The sequence below is a fragment of the Phycodurus eques genome, chromosome 20, assembly GCF_024500275.1.
Source record: "Phycodurus eques isolate BA_2022a chromosome 20, UOR_Pequ_1.1, whole genome shotgun sequence".
NCBI classification, from domain to species: Eukaryota; Metazoa; Chordata; class Actinopteri; order Syngnathiformes; family Syngnathidae; genus Phycodurus; species Phycodurus eques.
In genome coordinates this window covers 10731820-10749914 of record NC_084544.1, presented here as the reverse complement: position 1 = coordinate 10749914, position 18095 = coordinate 10731820, and the positions used below count along the sequence as shown (strand labels likewise).

The window sequence follows — 18095 nt, the reverse complement described above, 5'->3', positions numbered from 1 at the left end:
TACTGCATATAAACTACAAAGCCAAATGATACTCACAGGTTTTATTGATGATAAAAGTTACCTGGTGATGCATGTTTAAATTTCTCTCACCAAGTAAATTTTATTTTCCAATTTTTGGAACTACAACCTTTTGTTTTTGCAGTATATTACAAAAATAGACATGCAACAAACATACATATTAGAAACAAACCAGGGAATACAGAAAAGTACTTCAAAGTCCAGTTTAAAATAGTATTTGAAGTTATAAAGTAACCTAACAACTTTAACATGAGTTTTATAAACCATCTGTGGCAATAAAGGAGTGATGAGGCACCGATTATTCTATTGAATAAAATGGACGAACTCGCTGAGCCAGGAAGAAAGTAGGAGGAGACAGATGAGCATCAAGATGGGCTGAGCCTCACCTGGTGTGTAAAAAAAAAAAAAAAAAAGCTGTATCCTTGACTGAGTGGTGAGCCACAGGGGCCGGCCACTGTACTGATGACAGACAAAGATGTGGACATTGGCAAGAGAGCAAAGTTAATAGAGAGCTGAACATCAAGGAGGAGACATAAGAGGGAAACTGTGCTTCATTTTGAGAATTTGTATTCGGTCCGAACAACAATAAAGACAGCATGTCAACTGTGCGGTGGTTAACACTTTTACTTTGCATGTTATTGATGGTGGCCCAAGGATTGAGCCTGCCTAGCGTGGCCCGTTCTGAGTACGACGGGCATGAGAACCAAACAAGAAGTGATCACGGAACAACCTCAAGCCCACACACGGGAACAGACTCGGGTCATGATGTGACGGAAGACACTCATGGTCATGGTGATGGTGGTGGTCACGAAGGTGGGCCCATCACTACGCTACCGATTGTGTCCTGGAATTGGAGCCATGTCTCTGTCCCATACCTGGTGGCTCTGTGGATTCTGGTCTCCTGGATCTGCAAACTCAGTGAGTCAATTTAAAGGTTCCTTGTTCTGACAAAATAAGGTGTGGTGAATTGAAGGTAACACAGTGATGAAAGCAGAAAGAGATACAGAACAGGAGTTGTATGAAAAATTCTACCTTTCACAGTGGTGAGAATATACAAAAACAGATACTTTGTTCTTGTACTTATGTAGATTTTCATGTATCTGTACATTTACTTTTCTACGTTTTAGGTTTAGACCTTATATTTGAAAAAAAAAGATATCTGTACTTCCCATTCCTTACTTTGTAAAAAATAAATATTTGTAGGTTTTTCAACCTCCGCCGATGATGACACAACAAACAGTAAAAAAGATCAAATAAGAAGAGAGGTTAATAATAAGATAATAAGAATAAGAAGAGAATGATAAGAAGAGAGGATAAAATAAGAAGAGAGGTCAGCTTTGTTTGGGATCTTGATTGTTTGAGATTTTGGGGTCTTATTAGGAAGAAAAAACACATAGCGCAGTGACATGGAGAAACATACACAAGGTAGCATTACCACTGCCAGCCCTCCCACTTAACATGGATATTTGACTTCTATAGCCGTCAATGGCAGTGAATGTGTTAACGACGACAGATTCAGCGAAGCAAGTTATTCCCCATCCATGGCCTTGTGCAGTATAAGAGAGTTGTTTGATGTTCCAAGAATGATTCATGGCCGACGCGTTGTGTTTTGTGCCAGTTTAAAAACCAGCAGCTTCTGGCATTCAAAGATTCTCTGTGCAGTCTAAATAAAACAAATAACATTTAATTTTTAATTTTTTTCAGTTAACAATGTCAGCAAGGCGATGGGAACATGTTTTGATAACATAAAACTCAACAATAGCTAGACCTTGGCTTAAAAAAATGTATGAAGTTATCAAAGTAAGTATTGTATATAATAGAAAGTATAAAACATATTTTAATATTTTAGTCTTTTTACTTTTACTTGAGTAAAGGGGTCAAATCAATACATTTACCAGTCTTTTTTTTAAACACACAATTATCTGCACTTCTACTTGAGTACAGAATGCGAGGACTTTTTTCACCTCTGGCCTTTACAAAGATAATCTGTTATTAATTTTACAATAGCCTTGATATTGGGGTTGTCGTTCACAGTGCTTCATCATACTATGAGCTGTAATAATAATATAATAATAATAATATTTTGACCCTCACATAAGGTATCCAAAATATTAGAAACAACTTGGGCACCCCTGCAAACTGTAATAGCAATAACACATCAAATTAATATTTTTGTCTGACAGTATCAGTGGAGACAGCACTTTCGTCTTTAGAGGAATTTATTTATTTAAGTATATACAATGAAAATTGTTCCTAAAGTTGCTTCCTGTGAGGTTAAATTCAAGGTACACGAGCTCGAAAAGGAAACTCAATCAATATCAAAGACACATTTTTGTAGGTTTATGTAACATATTATTGGTAGTTCTGTTTCAATGAAAACCACTGAACATATTTGTCAACTGGTGCCTGCCTCAAGAGAAGATGTTTGCCAGTCAGTGGCTAAGTCCAAAATAAGGATCTTGGGAACAGGGTCTGCTGTGGATCATGGACATTTTGGGAATTAGGACTTTGCTAAAGAAGTGTCTGTCGTGAGGTTTATGTCACTGGAGGTAGTCCAAGAACCTGCCAAAGACTGCTTGTATCTTGTGATCGGAGTCATTATTTTTGTGTATACACAACAAATTGCAAAGCACTGTGGACACTGTAAATGATTGCATGTGCGTGTGTGTCCATGTTTGTGTATGCTTCATCAGACATAAATGAGGGACTGTGGTCTCCCTTGTTACATATGATAAAGGATTTGAACAGGTCAATTAAGGCAATGTTATTCTGTGTATGTAAAAGGATAAAATGGTCCGCATGGAAGTTGCAACATATTGTGTTGTAATGTTTTTGGATGGTTTCTCTGATGGTCCTTCCGTTTGGATTTAGAAAGCCCCCCCAAATACATTGTAACACAATGAAAACACTTGTTTCAACAAAACCTTGAAAATTAACAAATCAGTACAGGTGACTATAAGTCTGGTGCAGATTTTATTGCAATTGAATGAGTATTGCAGGCCTTCATTTTACCGCCTTATCTTTAAAGAAACAACAGGTACAGTATACAGTGTAATAAAGTATGACCGATGTACTGTCAACCCAAACACCAACAATATGTGCACATCACCCTCACTGTTGACTTTAAACTCCCCCATCCTCATGGGCTGAAATCCAGTCAATGACACCAATTTTCCCTGATCTTGTTTCCTGCTCAGGGATTTACAATGCTTGCTTTCTTCAGTTCTTAGCATTTCTGTCAAGTCATGTTAGGTTGTTTTTCCAGTAGAGTGAGGAACATACTGTATATATGTTTGCTATTGATTTTTGTTTGGTTTGCTATCGTGCTAATTACTTGTTTTCCTAAGAGGGAGCATTTATTATGATTCCTCTAAAGAAATGCACAGTCATGCTCTGTTCCACTTAGTAGTAATTTTGATAAGGAAATGCGTCACCTTTGTCATTGATTATTTTGTGTTGAGCTGATATCAAGCCCACTGAATTATATTCTACTTACCGAGTGGCCCATTGATTACATTTGTTTTATTGCAGTTAAGTCTGTCTTGGAAGTCATCACTGTTCACTGTGTCACTGTTGCCAAAACCCCAAAGGATTCCTTTGGCCCTCGATAGCTGCCAAATGCCTCTTTTGTGTTGCTGAGTCAAATGTGTTATCTCGATCAGCAATCACATTTACAACCCACTTCATTTACACAGTCCATCAATAATGACACATTGAACTGCAAATCCCAGCACACTTCACCTTTATTAAATGTAACATACATACAGGTAGCTACTGTTACAGTCAAATCACCTTTATCTGACTTTACAATGTGCATCCGAGCTCCATTTATAACTCCCAAATCTGTCTACGGAGCTGAAGCTCTTTTCAAATGATTGATGGGGTCTAGTTAAAGGCCAGCCATATTTCCAGGAGAATATATGAACTCTTGCGTTGACAAGGTTGATGCTTGAGTGCAGCCATTAGAAAGCAGCATACACACTACAATTAATGAGAGTCAAGACTCACTAATTTTGCAATGAAAACATTATAAACACTCTTTGTATGATGCTATATGATTCAACATTTCAATCAAATCCACAATAATTAATAGTATTAAATCTAAACTGAGTGTATTTTGGTTATAGCTTTTGTATTAGAAATCATTATGGTTCTAATACATGGTTAGATTCAGGTGTATTTAATGCAATGTTAACACACAGCTTTACAACAAAAATATTATCTAATTTTAGTTAATATACAGCTATATTATGTAATATACCATAACGGTCATAAATTGGACACCTGTGTGAGAGCTCATGTGTCAAACTATCAAACCTTTCCAACAAAGCTTTTGCGCCTTGTCCTGCTCAAACAGCATGGAACAGTTCGCCAAATAAAGCGTCCAGTCATATGGCCACAACTTGCGAGAATCAGCGCTTTGTGAATGAATACACTATGAACTTGTACAGTATGTAAAGAAAATGCAAGGGGCAGATTATTCAGTATTGGCTAATCTACATTTCGTCAGATGTGTACATGCACATGGCCCGCCGAGCTTCTTTCCCAATGTAGTAAATGAACACTGCAGGGACATTTGTGTTTTTTGTTTGTTTTGTTAGTTTTTTTACTCCTTAAACTCCTTAGTTAGTCAGTTAGTTGTCACCTGCATTTCCACCCCCACAACGCACGCAGAACAGAGGTCACAGTTTTATATGGGTCATGTTAGGATTACGTGTGTACTTGTCATGCTAAAAAGGTCCAAAACCTGTATTGCTTTCTTCAATTTTGATGTTTTATTCAAAGAGCTAATGTCAATCAAACAACAGTAAATGGCTGACTTAATTTTTTGAACCTTTGATGGGACATACCAACATTCATACTATTTAATATCATTAACAATTGGAGGGTGGCCAGTCAGATAGAGTGCTGTCATCAACAACCACACATTTTTAGTCGAAGCTTCTTTCCAGTGCAAGTGAAAACGCTACCAGATTTTCTATATCATCTGTTTAGCACTAATAGTGAAAACATTTGGTAGCTATTGAAGAGTGAGTATTACAAATACACAGCATAAAATGAATGATTGTATTCGACATAAATTTATGAAATGTGCAGCTATATCACTGATGATTTTTGTCTTTGTCAGTTCTTTTAAGGGCTTAATTTTTAATTCCAAATAGCACTTATCCTTCACCTTTTTTGACACATTAAAGCAAGGGGAGGTTTTAACTAAAGATTATGCAACCGGGGTGTCAATCATTACTCAGCACAAAGCTGCAGGATGAAGCAGTAGAAACGTCCAGACATCCAGAGCTATTCATTGAACATCCATCAAATTGCTGGTAACACTTCACTTATCACTTAATCCTCCTCTCTGAGAGTGTCATGGTAAAAGTTGACACGTGTTTGAGACCGGAAACTGGTGGTGGTGTTTCAGATGTGACTGAATAACTGGACACCTTTTCTGGACAGTCGTTACAGTCCATTTCGTCTCTCAACCTTGGTCATAGAGGAGATACTGAACATATAAAGGCTGAGTCCAGTGTTCTTCCCATTCCATCGCCTGACTTCACATTGTGGAAGGAAGTGGGGATCCAAAGACGCTCATAGAGACAGAAAAAAGACAACTCCAAGCAAGTGGAGACAGCGTAATGACAAAGATGGGTAAACAAGAGTGACGAAGAAGGAAGAACTCCAGCTCATCAAGAAAAAAGGGAAAACAAGTGTGACATACCGTCTGACTCACATCACAGGACTTTGTTTTCTTTCGAGACTTGATTCTTTTCACTTTTGGTATTTTCCTGTCCAAATGGAACCACGTGGACATGCACACATTTGGCTTCTGGTGTTAATACTGTTCATTTGTTTCATCCCCGGGGTCACAGCGGAGAATGGGTACCAGACTCTAGCGCATCAAAATTCTAGACCCAACGCAAGTGATCATGGCCACTCTTCCGGCATCAATGGAATACCCATCGTGTCATTTAAGTGGCATCATGTGGAGACCCCTTTTCTAATTGCATTATGGGTCTTGGTTGCTTTTTTGACTAAACTGGGTATGTAAAAAATACATTTATTCATTAAAACATTGCTGGAAAATCATTGATCTAGACCTGGTAGATATGCATACCTTCCTGTATAATCATGAGGAAAAAAGCACAGAGGCAGATACACACTTCACTTCTGTGATAATAGATGATGCAAGAAAATTCCTTAGTCAGAAATAATAGCGAATGACTATTTATATGTCGTTTATAGTTCCATTATTTTCTATCTTCAGCAGAAAACTCTTATTTTGACAAACCAACCTCCCTGGATCCGACAATGACGATAAGAATATTGATTTAAATTTACTTAAATATTCTTTAATTTAAAAATAAATTCTTTTTTCAAAAAATAAATGTTATTCTGATTTATGCACAGTAGTACTTTATTAACAATTCCTCTGGTTTGTAAGAGGCTCACGCTCAGAATGTAATTAAGTATTTAAGTTTAATTAAAGTCACGCTACAATGTGATTAAACATATTCTATGTCATTTTGGTTCTTGTGGTGGCTATGATCCTCGGATGCCGTAAAGAGATTTTAATTTAAGTTAAATGAAAATAATTACAATACCAGTTTAGAATGCATCGGGACAAGAACACTGAACTTATAGGTGTAATTAAAATGTTGAGTATCATAGGAGTGCAGTGTTAGCAGGGAAGTTGCTAGCGTTGTCCACCAGCTAAATGAAGTCCGAAAAAGACTATTATTGTCAAGCACCACCTTCATTCAACTCCTAATGAATGCAACACCCAAACACAAATCATCCCCACTGACATAAATCAACATTTTGAAATGTGGCTTTTTTTTTTTTTTTTTACAGGTCACTGGGCTTGATTATTAAGCCATAAAGTCAAGCGACCTTAACCAAACGTCTGTTTAGTTATGCAAAGGTATTTCTCGGCATTTATACACACAGCCACAATGGTTAATGATATGCCAAGGACAAAAAGTTCAACAGTTGATCATTTGCTAATTTTGCAACCACATTTGAGTTTCAGTGTTAAGATTTATTTTCTATGCTGTGTCTAAATTTGAGTCCGGAAGCAAAAGACAATGCTTGAAGATCAACAAGTTGATATGAACAGACTCCCCTACCATTTTCATTTATCACTCTTTTCCCCTGAGTAAATCCCTTAAGATTTCTGTCCGAAGGCACATTTATCTTGCTCCCATGTACCTAACTGTCGAACATTTCTTTCTGTTTTGACAGTCATTGAGGCCAACCATCATGTTACTAACATAATCCCAGAGAGCGCCCTGCTTATTTGCTTCGGCTTCATCCTCGGTGGCATGATCTGGGGTGCAGACAAGGTGCAGACCTTCAAGTTGACCCCGACCGTCTTCTTCTTCTACCTGCTGCCTCAAATCATCCTGGATGCAGGCTACTTCATGCCAAACAAGCTGTTCTTCAGCAACATGGGGACCATCCTGGTCTACGCTATTATTGGGACCTGCTGGAATGCTGCTAGCGTGGGGCTCTCGCTGTGGGGATGTCACAAGGGAGGAGCCATGGGTAAGAAGAGAAGACACTTGTGTAGGCTTAGTAATAAAGCGTCTGAAAAGTTAACTACTCTGAGTTATTATTATATATAAAGAAGATTTATTATTAGTAATTCTCCTAATGCGTTCCAGAATTTATTTCGATAACGTTGCTAGTCAAGGACTACAACAATATTTGGAGAACATCCATACATCCATTTCTTATTCCACTTGTCCTCATTGTTGTCGTGGGTAAGATGGAGCCTATCCCTGCTGACTTTGGGCAAGTCCCTGGACTAGTCCCTGCCAATCACAGAGCACATACTGTATAGACAACAACCATTCACACTTTCATTTACACCTAAGGACAAGTTAGAGTCTTCAATGAACCTAACATGCATGATTTTGGAATGTGGGAGGAAAACCCACAGAAAACCCACTCAAGCACAAGGAGAACATGAAAAATCCAGACAGGAAACCAGGATAGTTACAAAGTTTAAAATACATACATACACAAACATACTATACATACTGTATACCCAGATCAAAGTTCTGGTGATCAAAGTTCTAATGAATAAACGGAAAGCAAGCGCTGATTTAAGTCCCACTGAAATTAAAAACAGTTTTGTAACTGCAAAGTTATGTCTTCTGACCTTTTGCAGGGGATCTGAATATCGGCCTGCTTCAGTACCTTCTATTCGGCAGTCTGATTGCTGCTGTGGACCCGGTAGCTGTCCTCGCTGTATTTGAACAGGTCCATGTCAATGAGGTCCTCTTCATCCTGGTGTTTGGAGAGTCACTCCTCAACGATGGTGTGACAGTGGTTCGTATGCTTCATTCTATGACTGCCGTTAAATGTGTCTGAACAGTACATTATGCCACATTGCCGTGATTTATATAATTATTTTTCCTTTTATTTGTACTGAATGAATGTATGAAAGAGTAGCAATTGTTTTGCTTTACCAGCACACACATTCAATAACTCAATAATGAACTCAATGAACCACTCCAATGTGTCTTACGCACTTGCCACACCAGAATTTGCCCTCAATAAAATCATAAACTCAGACACCACTCATAACTCTCAACCGTTAATCTGAAAATGCTTGTGTCCTTGGCATTGTGCACTCTTTTCGGGCAGAAAAGAGTTTATACTCCTCAGCAACTGTAATTCCACTCTCACCCCTGAAGTACTGTATGTGGTGTGCCACAAGGCTCTGTGCTTACACCCTTGTTCTTGCTTGGCCAGATAATTTGTTCTCATAGGTTTCCAATGTTATGCAGATGAAATAGAGCTCTATCTAGCACTAAGAAACCACCTCATTACCCAGAACAAGTAAATAATTAAATTCTCCCTCTCTTACTCTAGGTGCTCTTCAATGTATTTGATTCATTTGTTTCCCTGGGAGGATCCCAAATCGATGCTGTGGAGATAATCAAAGGAATAGGTAAAGAGTTTTCATAAAATGGCATGGAAGCATAACATGAAGTGTTTGAAACAAATGTTCTCCCTTTGTCTAGTTTCCTTCTTTGTGGTGGCATTCGGCGGCTCCCTACTTGGCATGGTGTTTGGTTTGCTGCTCTCTCTTCTGACCAGATGCACAAAGAACATTCAGATCATTGAGGCAGGCTTCATCTTTGTGTTGGGGTACCTCTCCTACCTCACTGCTGAGATGCTCTCCCTCTCTGCCATTCTTGCGTGAGTGCTCTTTTAGACAACATTCTAGGATTTTGTGAAATTCTTAACTAACTTATTCATGGTTTCTGTTGTCCTTTCTCACTGTAGAATTGTTTTCTGTGGTGTCAGCTGTCAAAAGTACATCAATGCAAACATGGATGAAAGGTCCATCACCACAGTCAGATATGCCATGAAGGTGCTCGCCAATGGGTCAGAAACCATCATATTTGTTTTCCTCGGTATCTCAGCCGTTGATAAGACATTATGGGTGTGGAACACGGGCTTTGTTCTCCTCACACTCCTCTTCATCTTTGTATATCGCTTCATCGGTAAGATTTTAGTTGGTTAGTAAGTGATTCATTTATTTTTTTTTAAATGTGAAAGTAATAGTTAAAGAGGTTTTTGCTTACTGTATACAATAGGTGTGTTTTTCCTGACCTGGATCATGAACAAATTCCGCCTGGTGCCCTTGGAGGTCATCGATCAGATTATCATGAGCTACGGTGGCCTGCGAGGTGCGGTTGCCTATGGCCTGGCAGTAATGCTAGATGGGAACAAGATTGAGGAGAAGAATTTAATGGTCTCCACGACTCTGATTGTAGTTTATTTCACTGTCATCCTTCAGGTAATACTTTTTTTTTGTCATTTCTCAGAATATTTTTTAAGACTCTTGCAAACTTATTGATTTCATAATTTTTTTTTTACTGATGAACCCTGATGTTACCTCATTGTGTTCTAGGGAATAACAATGAAACCCCTTGTCACTTGGCTCAAAGTAAAGAGAGCTGCAGTGTGTGACATCACACTTATTGAAAAATTGCAGAACAAGGTGAATTTAAGGAAGCGTAAAATCTTGCCTATGCTGAAATAAACCTTGAATCATTACAGAATTTCTGTTCTTCAGGTCTTCGATCACATGCTGGTCGCCATCGAAGATATATCCGGGCAAATTGGACACAACTACATGAGAGACAAGTACGTCAACACTGTCATTAGGATTTAACACTTTAATTTACTGTAATTGTTAGCATGAACCTGCAATGTTTATACTTTCTGTGAAGGTGGAGTCATTTTGAGGAGAACTGGATGTCTAGAGTTTTCATGAAGCCATCCGCAAGGAAGAATCGTGACTGTGTCTTCAAAGTTTTCCATAAACTGAACCTTAAGGATGCTATGAGCTATGTGACAAAGGTGTGTAACCTAAAAAGCATATATTTGTTACTGTTAGCTAATCACCACATAATTGTTAGGAAACAATGAAAATGTTTATGCTGTTTGTGCAGGGTGAACGCAGTGGATCTCTGGGGTTTATACGCAACGAATCTGCATTTGTTGACTTCAAGAAGTATGAGGGGAAATTCCCAGAGGTGATGCCCGACATCATGGCTGACATGGCAGATGACTCTGGTGCAATGTCCCCCATGGGGTGAGCTGAACTTAGTAATGGACTGGGAATAAAATGACAAATGACCAATTCCTGGTCTTTAACAATACAAACCTAAATTAGCTTTACATTTGAATCTGACAGGACATAACTGTTATGGTTTTACCTTTGTAGACGAGACCCTGTGCCATCAGTGAGCTTGGAAATGCATGAGCAGACCATAAAAGGTGTGAGGGAAGCAGAAGACATCAGCAGCCACCATCTGCTGCAACAACACTTGTACAAAGGAAGGAAACAGGTAGCATGTTTTCTTATGTGTACAAAACACAGCAAATCTCAACATTCCGTGTGTAGAATGAATTGTGGACTGACTGACTAACCTCTATTCTCAACATCCTAGCACCGGCACAGGTACAGCCGTAGTCATTTTGAGGTCAACAAAGATGAAAATGAGGTGCAGGAGATCTTCCAGAGGACCATGAGAAGTCGTTTGGAGTCATTTAAGTCAGCAAAGATGGGTGTTGCTCCACCAAAGACGATAACCAAGCACCAAAAGAAAGACCAGCAACAAAAGGTCAAGCAGAATTGTGTCATTGAGTTCTATTTTCAATTCTTACTGTTGGCAATACACAGTGGCAGGCTGTGCATTTGGTACCTGGACCTTCATTGGGGACTTACCCGACTTAATCCAGTCAATCCGTAATACTATCACATCGCAGTTATGGAAACCATCAATACTATCCAAAACTGCAACCTATCAGCACACAACTGCGCGACATATATCATCTGGAGCCGTTCTCAATTATTAATAAATGAATTAACGTGTGCAGATCACTACAGGTGTGTTTTCCTAGTCGAAGTTGGCTGTAACGTTTTGCCATGACCAATTATTCAGAGGATGGAAAATGCTGATGTTATTGTGGGCCTAGCTGGCCCTCTGGGGCGAATTTTAAATCTGATTGGTAAAAAAAAACATTCCTATTGCTAATATACAGTAGTTTAGGTTGTATCAGCGACCACCACTGATTCTGAACGTTCTGAGCAGCACATAGACACTGAAATCTGATCGTACAAACATCCACAAACCCGTACTGAAAGCAGTGCAGCCAAGTTAAGTGTTAAAAATTGAAAACAACAGACTATTGGGAATTAACTGTTTCATGGAAAAAATATTCTGCTACTTGACGGCGACCAGTCCAAGGTGTACCCAGCCTCTCACCTAAAGTCAGCAGGGCTAGGCTCCAGCTCCATAGTGAGGATAAGTGGAATAAAAATGGATAGATGGATGAATGGATGGAACAAATAAGTGAATTAAGGTTGTAAATGAAAGCCAGTTCTTCTGATTGTATGTAGGCCAGCAGCTGATACTCCGTCCATCATTGGCTATATGTAAATAACTGTTTTTCTTTTATTGCAGATGTTCTGTGGAAAATCAACTGATAAAAGTAAAAGCTACTATTCTGGTGATGAAGGTTTGTACTACTGCTCCACACGACAAAAAAATTCATGTAGTTAACATCATACAGTATGTATTTCCTCATGACTTTGACATCTTTTCTTTTAGATTTTGAGTTCTCAGAGGGAGACAGCGCATCTGGCTGTGAAGCATCAAGAGACTCACTCGCTATGAGAGTCACCTACAGAGTTGGAGGTAAAATGAACCCATCACCTCAATTGTTTATTCATTTCCAGACTAGTAAAAAAACAGTTTTTTTTCATGCTCCAGCTGGAATTGAGAATCCAGCCTTTATGCCAGAAATGGACTCAATGGCGCCAATGCAAATCCCGCCGTGGTTAGCGGAGGTCGAGCTCGATAGCAGCATGGTGGCTCCTTCCCAGAGGGCCCAAGTGAGGCTGCCGTGGACACCCAGCAACCTGAGACGCCTTGCCCCACTACGTATCAGTACTCGCTCCACAGACTCCTTCATGCAAGCTGACACACCACCCACACAAGACAGGGAAGAAGGGGACTTTCCTCCGCCATTAACACCACCGCCGCCGCCTTCTGACAGACACGGTGGTCACATGTAGCCTCCCTCTTCGTCCCCTTTAACGTGGCTGCCAAAGACACAGAACATTTACCTCAGACTTTGCACTGTCTCCTGTCAAAATATAGTCAAGGGAATGTGTTTTTTTCCCCCTGGGAGACTGGTTAAGCTCAACCCCATATAACCTTTGTACTCTTAACATTTGGACCAAATGTAGCTTCATCGGCGGCTAACTGGTTAGCAGATCTGCCTCACAGTTCTGAGGACTGGGGTTCAAATCCCGGCCTTGTCTGTGTGGAGTTTGCATGTTCTCCCTGTGCCTGCGTGGGTTTTCTCCGGGTACTCCGGTTTCCGCCCACATCCCAAAAACGTGTGGTAGGTTCATTGAAGACTCTAAATTGCCCGTACGTGTGAATGTGAGTGCGAATGGTTGTTTGTTTATATGTGCCCTGCGATTGTCTGGCGACCAGCTCAGGGTGCACCCCGCCTCCTGCCCTCAATTAGCTGGAATAGGCTCCAGCACGCCCCCGATCCTACTGAGGATAAGCGGTTCAGAAAATGGATGGATGGATGTAGCTTCAACTTCACCATTTGCTAAATACATGTGGGAGATACATGCATGCACACTGGCATGATATTTACCTAACATGTTGAACATTATGTAGTTTCAAGTGCAAAATACACACAGAACATCTTGTCCAAATTGTAGAGGCATTTTTAAATGGATGTAATATGTACAGATTTTTATTTATAAAGAGAATCCATTCCAACAAAGCGATGCAAAGACAACAGTGCAGCATTAAATACATTTTTATCTGTATTGCCTTAAACACACCAGCCCTGAAGATGAAACATGAAATGTGAAGAGCTCAACATCTAGCTGCCTTAATGATTAAGGCATGTATTTATTTACAAATTATTTTTTTGTATTCATACAGGAAATTGAATCTCAAATATCTGAATTATAGTCAGCAGGCGTTATTTACTGTAGCTCCTACAAAGAATACTTCGACCACTTAAAATATTGAACTGTTTGGAGCTGGATGTTTCTTGTTTTTTTTTTTTTATTAAAAAGAGAAAACAAATGTGGAGTTGATGTTTTTTTTTTTTTTGCCACACATTGTCCAAATTGGGCTGCAATGGGAATCAATTTCCTAAACACTACACAAATGAACCAAGTACAGTATGGGTAATTGTTGACAAACAAAGGAGTATATTTGAGGGTACCATCCCTGTGAAAGGCCATTGTACCCTCAGAAGTACTTTTTTTGGGGGGGTCACACATTGTCCAAATAGTCTTAGTCTAACTGATGCCGAGTGGGCAGCATTTATAACATAGTATGGTGCTGTACAATCTTAGCTAAAATAGGATAAGAGTTAATTTAATGAGATAAAGCGCCACAGGTAGACGCTGCCGGGAAAGTGTTTTTTCCTCAGGAGACGACCCGGTCAGTCGATGCAAAGCCTTCCACAGGAAGTGGTCAAACAGGGCTAGGATTGGAATCAATTTCTTCTCCTTACTACAGTTTAGTCTAGTCTAGTAATTTCCAACCACTGTGCTACGGCACTTCAGTGTGTCGTGAGAGATCATCAGGTGTACCATGAGAAATTATCATTACATTTCACTTAAATGGTCAGAACATTTATACATATATATTACTACAAATCAAGTATCTTTGTTCATCTACTGTATGTACAGTGGGTACGGAAAGTATTCAGACCCTCACTTTTTTATATTGCAGCCATTTGCTAAAATCAAGTTATTTTTTCCACATTAATGTACACACTGTACCCCATATTGACAGATTTTTTTTTTTTTTTTCAGATTTATTCAAAAAGAAAAACTGAAATATCACACAGCCATAAGTATTCAGACCCTCAGTATTTAGTAGAAGCCCCTTTTGCGCTAATATAGCCATGAGTCTTTTTGGGAATGATGCAACAAGTTTTTCACACCTGGATTTGGGGATCTTCTGCCATTCCTCCTTGCAGATCCTCTCCAGTTCTGTCAGGTTGGATGGTGAACATTGGAGGGCAGCCTTTTTCATTTATTTTTTTTTCCTCATTGTTTTTCTTCAGGCGGCACGGTGGCCGACTGGTTAGAGCGTCAGCCTCACAGTTCTGAGGACCTGGGTTCAATCCCCGGCCCCGCCTGTGTGGAGTTTGCATGTTCTTCCCGTGCCTGCGTGGGTTTTCTCCGGGCACTCCAGTTTCCTCCCACATCCCAAAAACATGCATGAATTGGAGACTCTAAATTGCCCGTAGGCATGACTGTGAGTGCGAATGGTTGTCTGTTTCTATGTGCCCTGCGATTGGCTGGCAACCAGTTCAGGGTGTACCCCGCCTCCTGCTCGCTGACAGCTGGGATAGGCTCCAGCATGCCCGCGACCACAGTGAGGAGAAGCGGCTCAGAAAATGGATGGATGGATGGATGTTTTTCTTCAGGACATTTTGAGGGAAATCAAACAATTCTCATGGATTATTTATTTATTATTTTGTCTTTAAGAACCAAGCTTTCTTACAAGGGCTGCATATTTTGCTTAAAATGCCTTGATAGTCTTGAGATTTCTTTGCTCCCAGCATAGGTTCAAGATCGTGCCAGATTTAGGAAAATAACATAATTAAGCCTCCTGTTTGTTTCATGGGGTACAGTTATTTCCTTTGTAAACATCACACAAGCAAAACCTTTGTGAAGAAAACAAAGCAAATAAATCCTCATAAGAACACTGTCCCAGAAGCATTTTAGCTTGTCAATATGCATTTCAGCCCATTCCAGTCTGATCAGTTTCAATTAATTTCTGAATGTGGGTTTTTCTTTAACAAAAGGGTACCAACAATTTTGCTTGTGCCATGCATACAAATGAAAAAAGAAGTCTCATTGAGAATAACAGAAATCAGTGATTTAATCAAATGTCTGTGCAATAAAATACTAAGTTAAAGTAGTATCATTTTTGTTGAGTCCATATTCATTAGTTTTTTTTTTTTTTTTAAACATAATTATTTTGGACCACAAAAATAAAAACAATGCCTGATTTTAATTGGTTAATTTTCAATAAATATGTATGCATTACTTCTGTCAGTTTCAAGTTATTTTAGTGATCATTGTTGGTTAATCTTTCATGAACACATGGGTACCAACATTTGTCCATGAGTGTATTGTATATGCATCACATTTAAAACATTTAATCAAAAATAGTCCATTCCTGACAATTCTAGTTGCCTTGTAACATAGTCTAAAATTATTCTTTCATTTCCAAGATCCTTAAGGTAGAAATGAGACCCATCAAGCATCCTGACGTTGAAATCTCCTGTTGTAATGGCTTTCCATGCTGTTGACAAACAAGTGCAATTCCATGCATTCAAACTGTGACAACAGCAAATACAAAAAGCACACATAGTATAATGATGGTAAATTCACATTGTTTGAAAAAACCTGAACGGTCTGCTGAATAAATATTTTGGGGCAATACAGTATTAGCTTTTTCAATAGCCCACTCGGTGTATAGAAAATTACAATAGTGTAGTTCCAAACACCCACACAAGCTGTAACTCCTGCTGTATGATTCCTATACTGTATTAATCATTGGACCACTGACCTTGTAAATCATGAGGAATATCATCCTTCCCATCAAAGCATGAGACTGGGCAGGAAAGGAATGCACTTCCTGGTTTGTTACACCTGTAGTAAATTAAGCAAAATACAGCTACTACGATATAAGCAAACAGTACAGTATATTCATTTTAAAGTTTTTTCATTAATGGAGTTGTGAGCGCACTTGTAATTCTCGACAACATGGAGGTCAGCCTTAAGCGCAGGAAGGAACAGTTTCAGTACTTCAGGGTTGGCCAAGAGCTCAGGCGGAGTTCCTCCAATCGAAATCAGCCACTTGAGAAAGTCATCATCTGATAAGTCACTTCTCTTTGGGGCTTGGATGCGAGTCTCAGACTATAAGGATACAATGACGAGAGAATGTGATGTGGTTCTAAATAAGCAGACAGTGAAGATAAATACTACAAAACCAACTACAGTTCTGACAGATTAAATTCAATATTTTAGTGATTATAATCTCTCAAGGGGAAATTCAACGTACACTCTTCACGGCTATTTTTGACAGTACAATCAATTTCTCATGATAAGTAATGCAGAAAAATTTAAACAAATGTATGCTGTAAAACATAACTTGATCTAAATCTTACATAAGGTGCTGACGCACCAGACAGGAAGATGTGTACTGGCTCAATGTTTTCCAGTTTCTTCAGAGCGTCTGCAACAGCATAGCTTGTAAAGGCACCATAACTAAGAAGGGTAAACATGGTGTCATTCTATATATTTTAAAAATACTAGAAGAAGAAACACATATGTTGTCATGTCATACCTGTGGCCAAAGAGAGCAAATGGCTTCTCTTTGAGTACTGGCAATAACAAATTAAGAACTTCATCCACAATCTGTTGCATATTCTCAAAGAAAGGCTCTTTGGCCCTACTTTCCCGTCCGGGAAGTTTGACAGCAAACACTGAAAGTAAAAGAATAAGATCATTTGGAAAGTGGTATCCAAACCATGGCGAGTGGGACATTTGCGGGTTACTGTCGTTTTTTTTTAGAGGCCCATAGCATAAACAGTGTACTACTTACTTTCTACACTGGGTGGCAAGGAAAGAGAAGATAAGAAACTTATTCATATCAACTTCCTTGTCCTCCACCAATACCAAATGACTAAAGTAGTGTCGTAAAAATATTTCTATATATTCATAATGCTCGGATGAATGAAGATACCGGTAATTCAGTTAGTAGTACAATAGCAACTGGCAGGAATCATGATTGCTTGCTCCACTTTCTGCTCTGTGTCAAGGTCATCTTAGTACACTTTGCTTTGTTTTGGTTTCGAATTTAAAGATATGATCTTGACCTTTGGAAGAAAAAATTGGACACCCTAATTTTGCCTTTTTGGTTTAGGAACTAAAATAAAATACATTAAATACAAAGCATAGCACTATTAATCACACAGTAAATTATTCAAAACAATAGTGTAATTAGTATTGTTGTGGTTACCTTCTATGGAGCTGTTAAGGACGCTGCCCCAGCGTGCATAATGTATGGAGCCTCCACCTGCCCAGGGGAAACAGATCAACCTGACAACAGCATCGGGCTTTTTCTTGAAACAATTGATCAACTTTTCCATCCTGGAGTTGTAAAAGTATGAATATCCAAAACTGATTTGTGTCTGTGTTGATTCAGCATGCAGGGAAGCGGCAGACTCCCCGGCCAAAACAATATAAATAAAACCTAACAGCACACTTTTCAGCTATTTACATTTCCGGGATTTTTTTCTTTTACGGTTGTGTCTACTGTTGTCGTTTTGACAGGTACAGACATCTATGGTGTGGAGTAAGCATGTCAATGCGCAATAGTTTTGCAGTGGTCAAGTCACTAAAAAGCTAATACTACGTGGATCGATGGTCTTCGAGGGTTCGAATGGGCGGTATAAAAATAAAGGCGATTATAATATAATAATTAAAA

The 18095-nt window shown here is 39.1% G+C and overlaps 2 protein-coding genes across 2 annotated transcripts; one reads left to right on the top strand and one right to left on the bottom strand.

Moving 5' to 3' along the window:
• Window positions 1–456: 456 nt before the first annotated feature.
• LOC133395358 (sodium/hydrogen exchanger 3-like) lies at window positions 457–13616 on the top strand. The gene is made up of 16 exons (XM_061664143.1): window positions 457–936; window positions 7258–7560; window positions 8189–8349; window positions 8896–8974; window positions 9048–9225; window positions 9313–9533; window positions 9627–9829; window positions 9944–10033; window positions 10109–10179; window positions 10266–10395; window positions 10488–10630; window positions 10763–10886; window positions 10989–11162; window positions 12006–12060; window positions 12153–12239; window positions 12315–13616. The coding sequence occupies exons 1-16, from the start codon at window positions 615–617 to the stop codon at window positions 12617–12619; spliced, it is 2646 nt and encodes an 881-aa protein (XP_061520127.1). The 5' UTR covers window positions 457–614; the 3' UTR covers window positions 12620–13616.
• Window positions 13519–18060, bottom strand: olah (oleoyl-ACP hydrolase). The gene is made up of 6 exons (XM_061664147.1): window positions 17628–18060; window positions 16953–17091; window positions 16774–16873; window positions 16353–16522; window positions 16173–16255; window positions 13519–15905 (listed from the first exon to the last, which is right to left on the bottom strand). Exons 1-6 carry the CDS (start codon window positions 17755–17757, stop codon window positions 15763–15765), a joined length of 765 nt encoding a protein of 254 aa, XP_061520131.1. The 5' UTR covers window positions 17758–18060; the 3' UTR covers window positions 13519–15762.
• Window positions 18061–18095: the final 35 nt, after the last annotated feature.

Bases quoted from the DNA above. Each gene is read 5' to 3' on its own strand.
- LOC133395358 (XM_061664143.1), top strand. From the start codon at position 615: ATGTCAACTGTGCGGTGGTTAACACTTTTACTTTGCATGTTATTGATG. The intron at 10,180-10,265 runs GTACGTCAACAC...CTTTCTGTGAAG, and splicing joins CACAACTACATGAGAGACAA to GTGGAGTCATTTTGAGGAGA. The intron at 12,240-12,314 runs GTAAAATGAACC...TTCATGCTCCAG, and splicing joins AGTCACCTACAGAGTTGGAG to CTGGAATTGAGAATCCAGCC.
- olah (XM_061664147.1), bottom strand. From the start codon at position 17,757: ATGGAAAAGTTGATCAATTGTTTCAAGAAAAAGCCCGATGCTGTTGTC. The intron at 16,256-16,352 runs GTGCGCTCACAA...AATTTACTACAG, and splicing joins CATGTTGTCGAGAATTACAA to GTGTAACAAACCAGGAAGTG. The intron at 15,906-16,172 runs GTCAGTGGTCCA...GTTTGTCAACAG, and splicing joins TATTCCTCATGATTTACAAG to CATGGAAAGCCATTACAACA.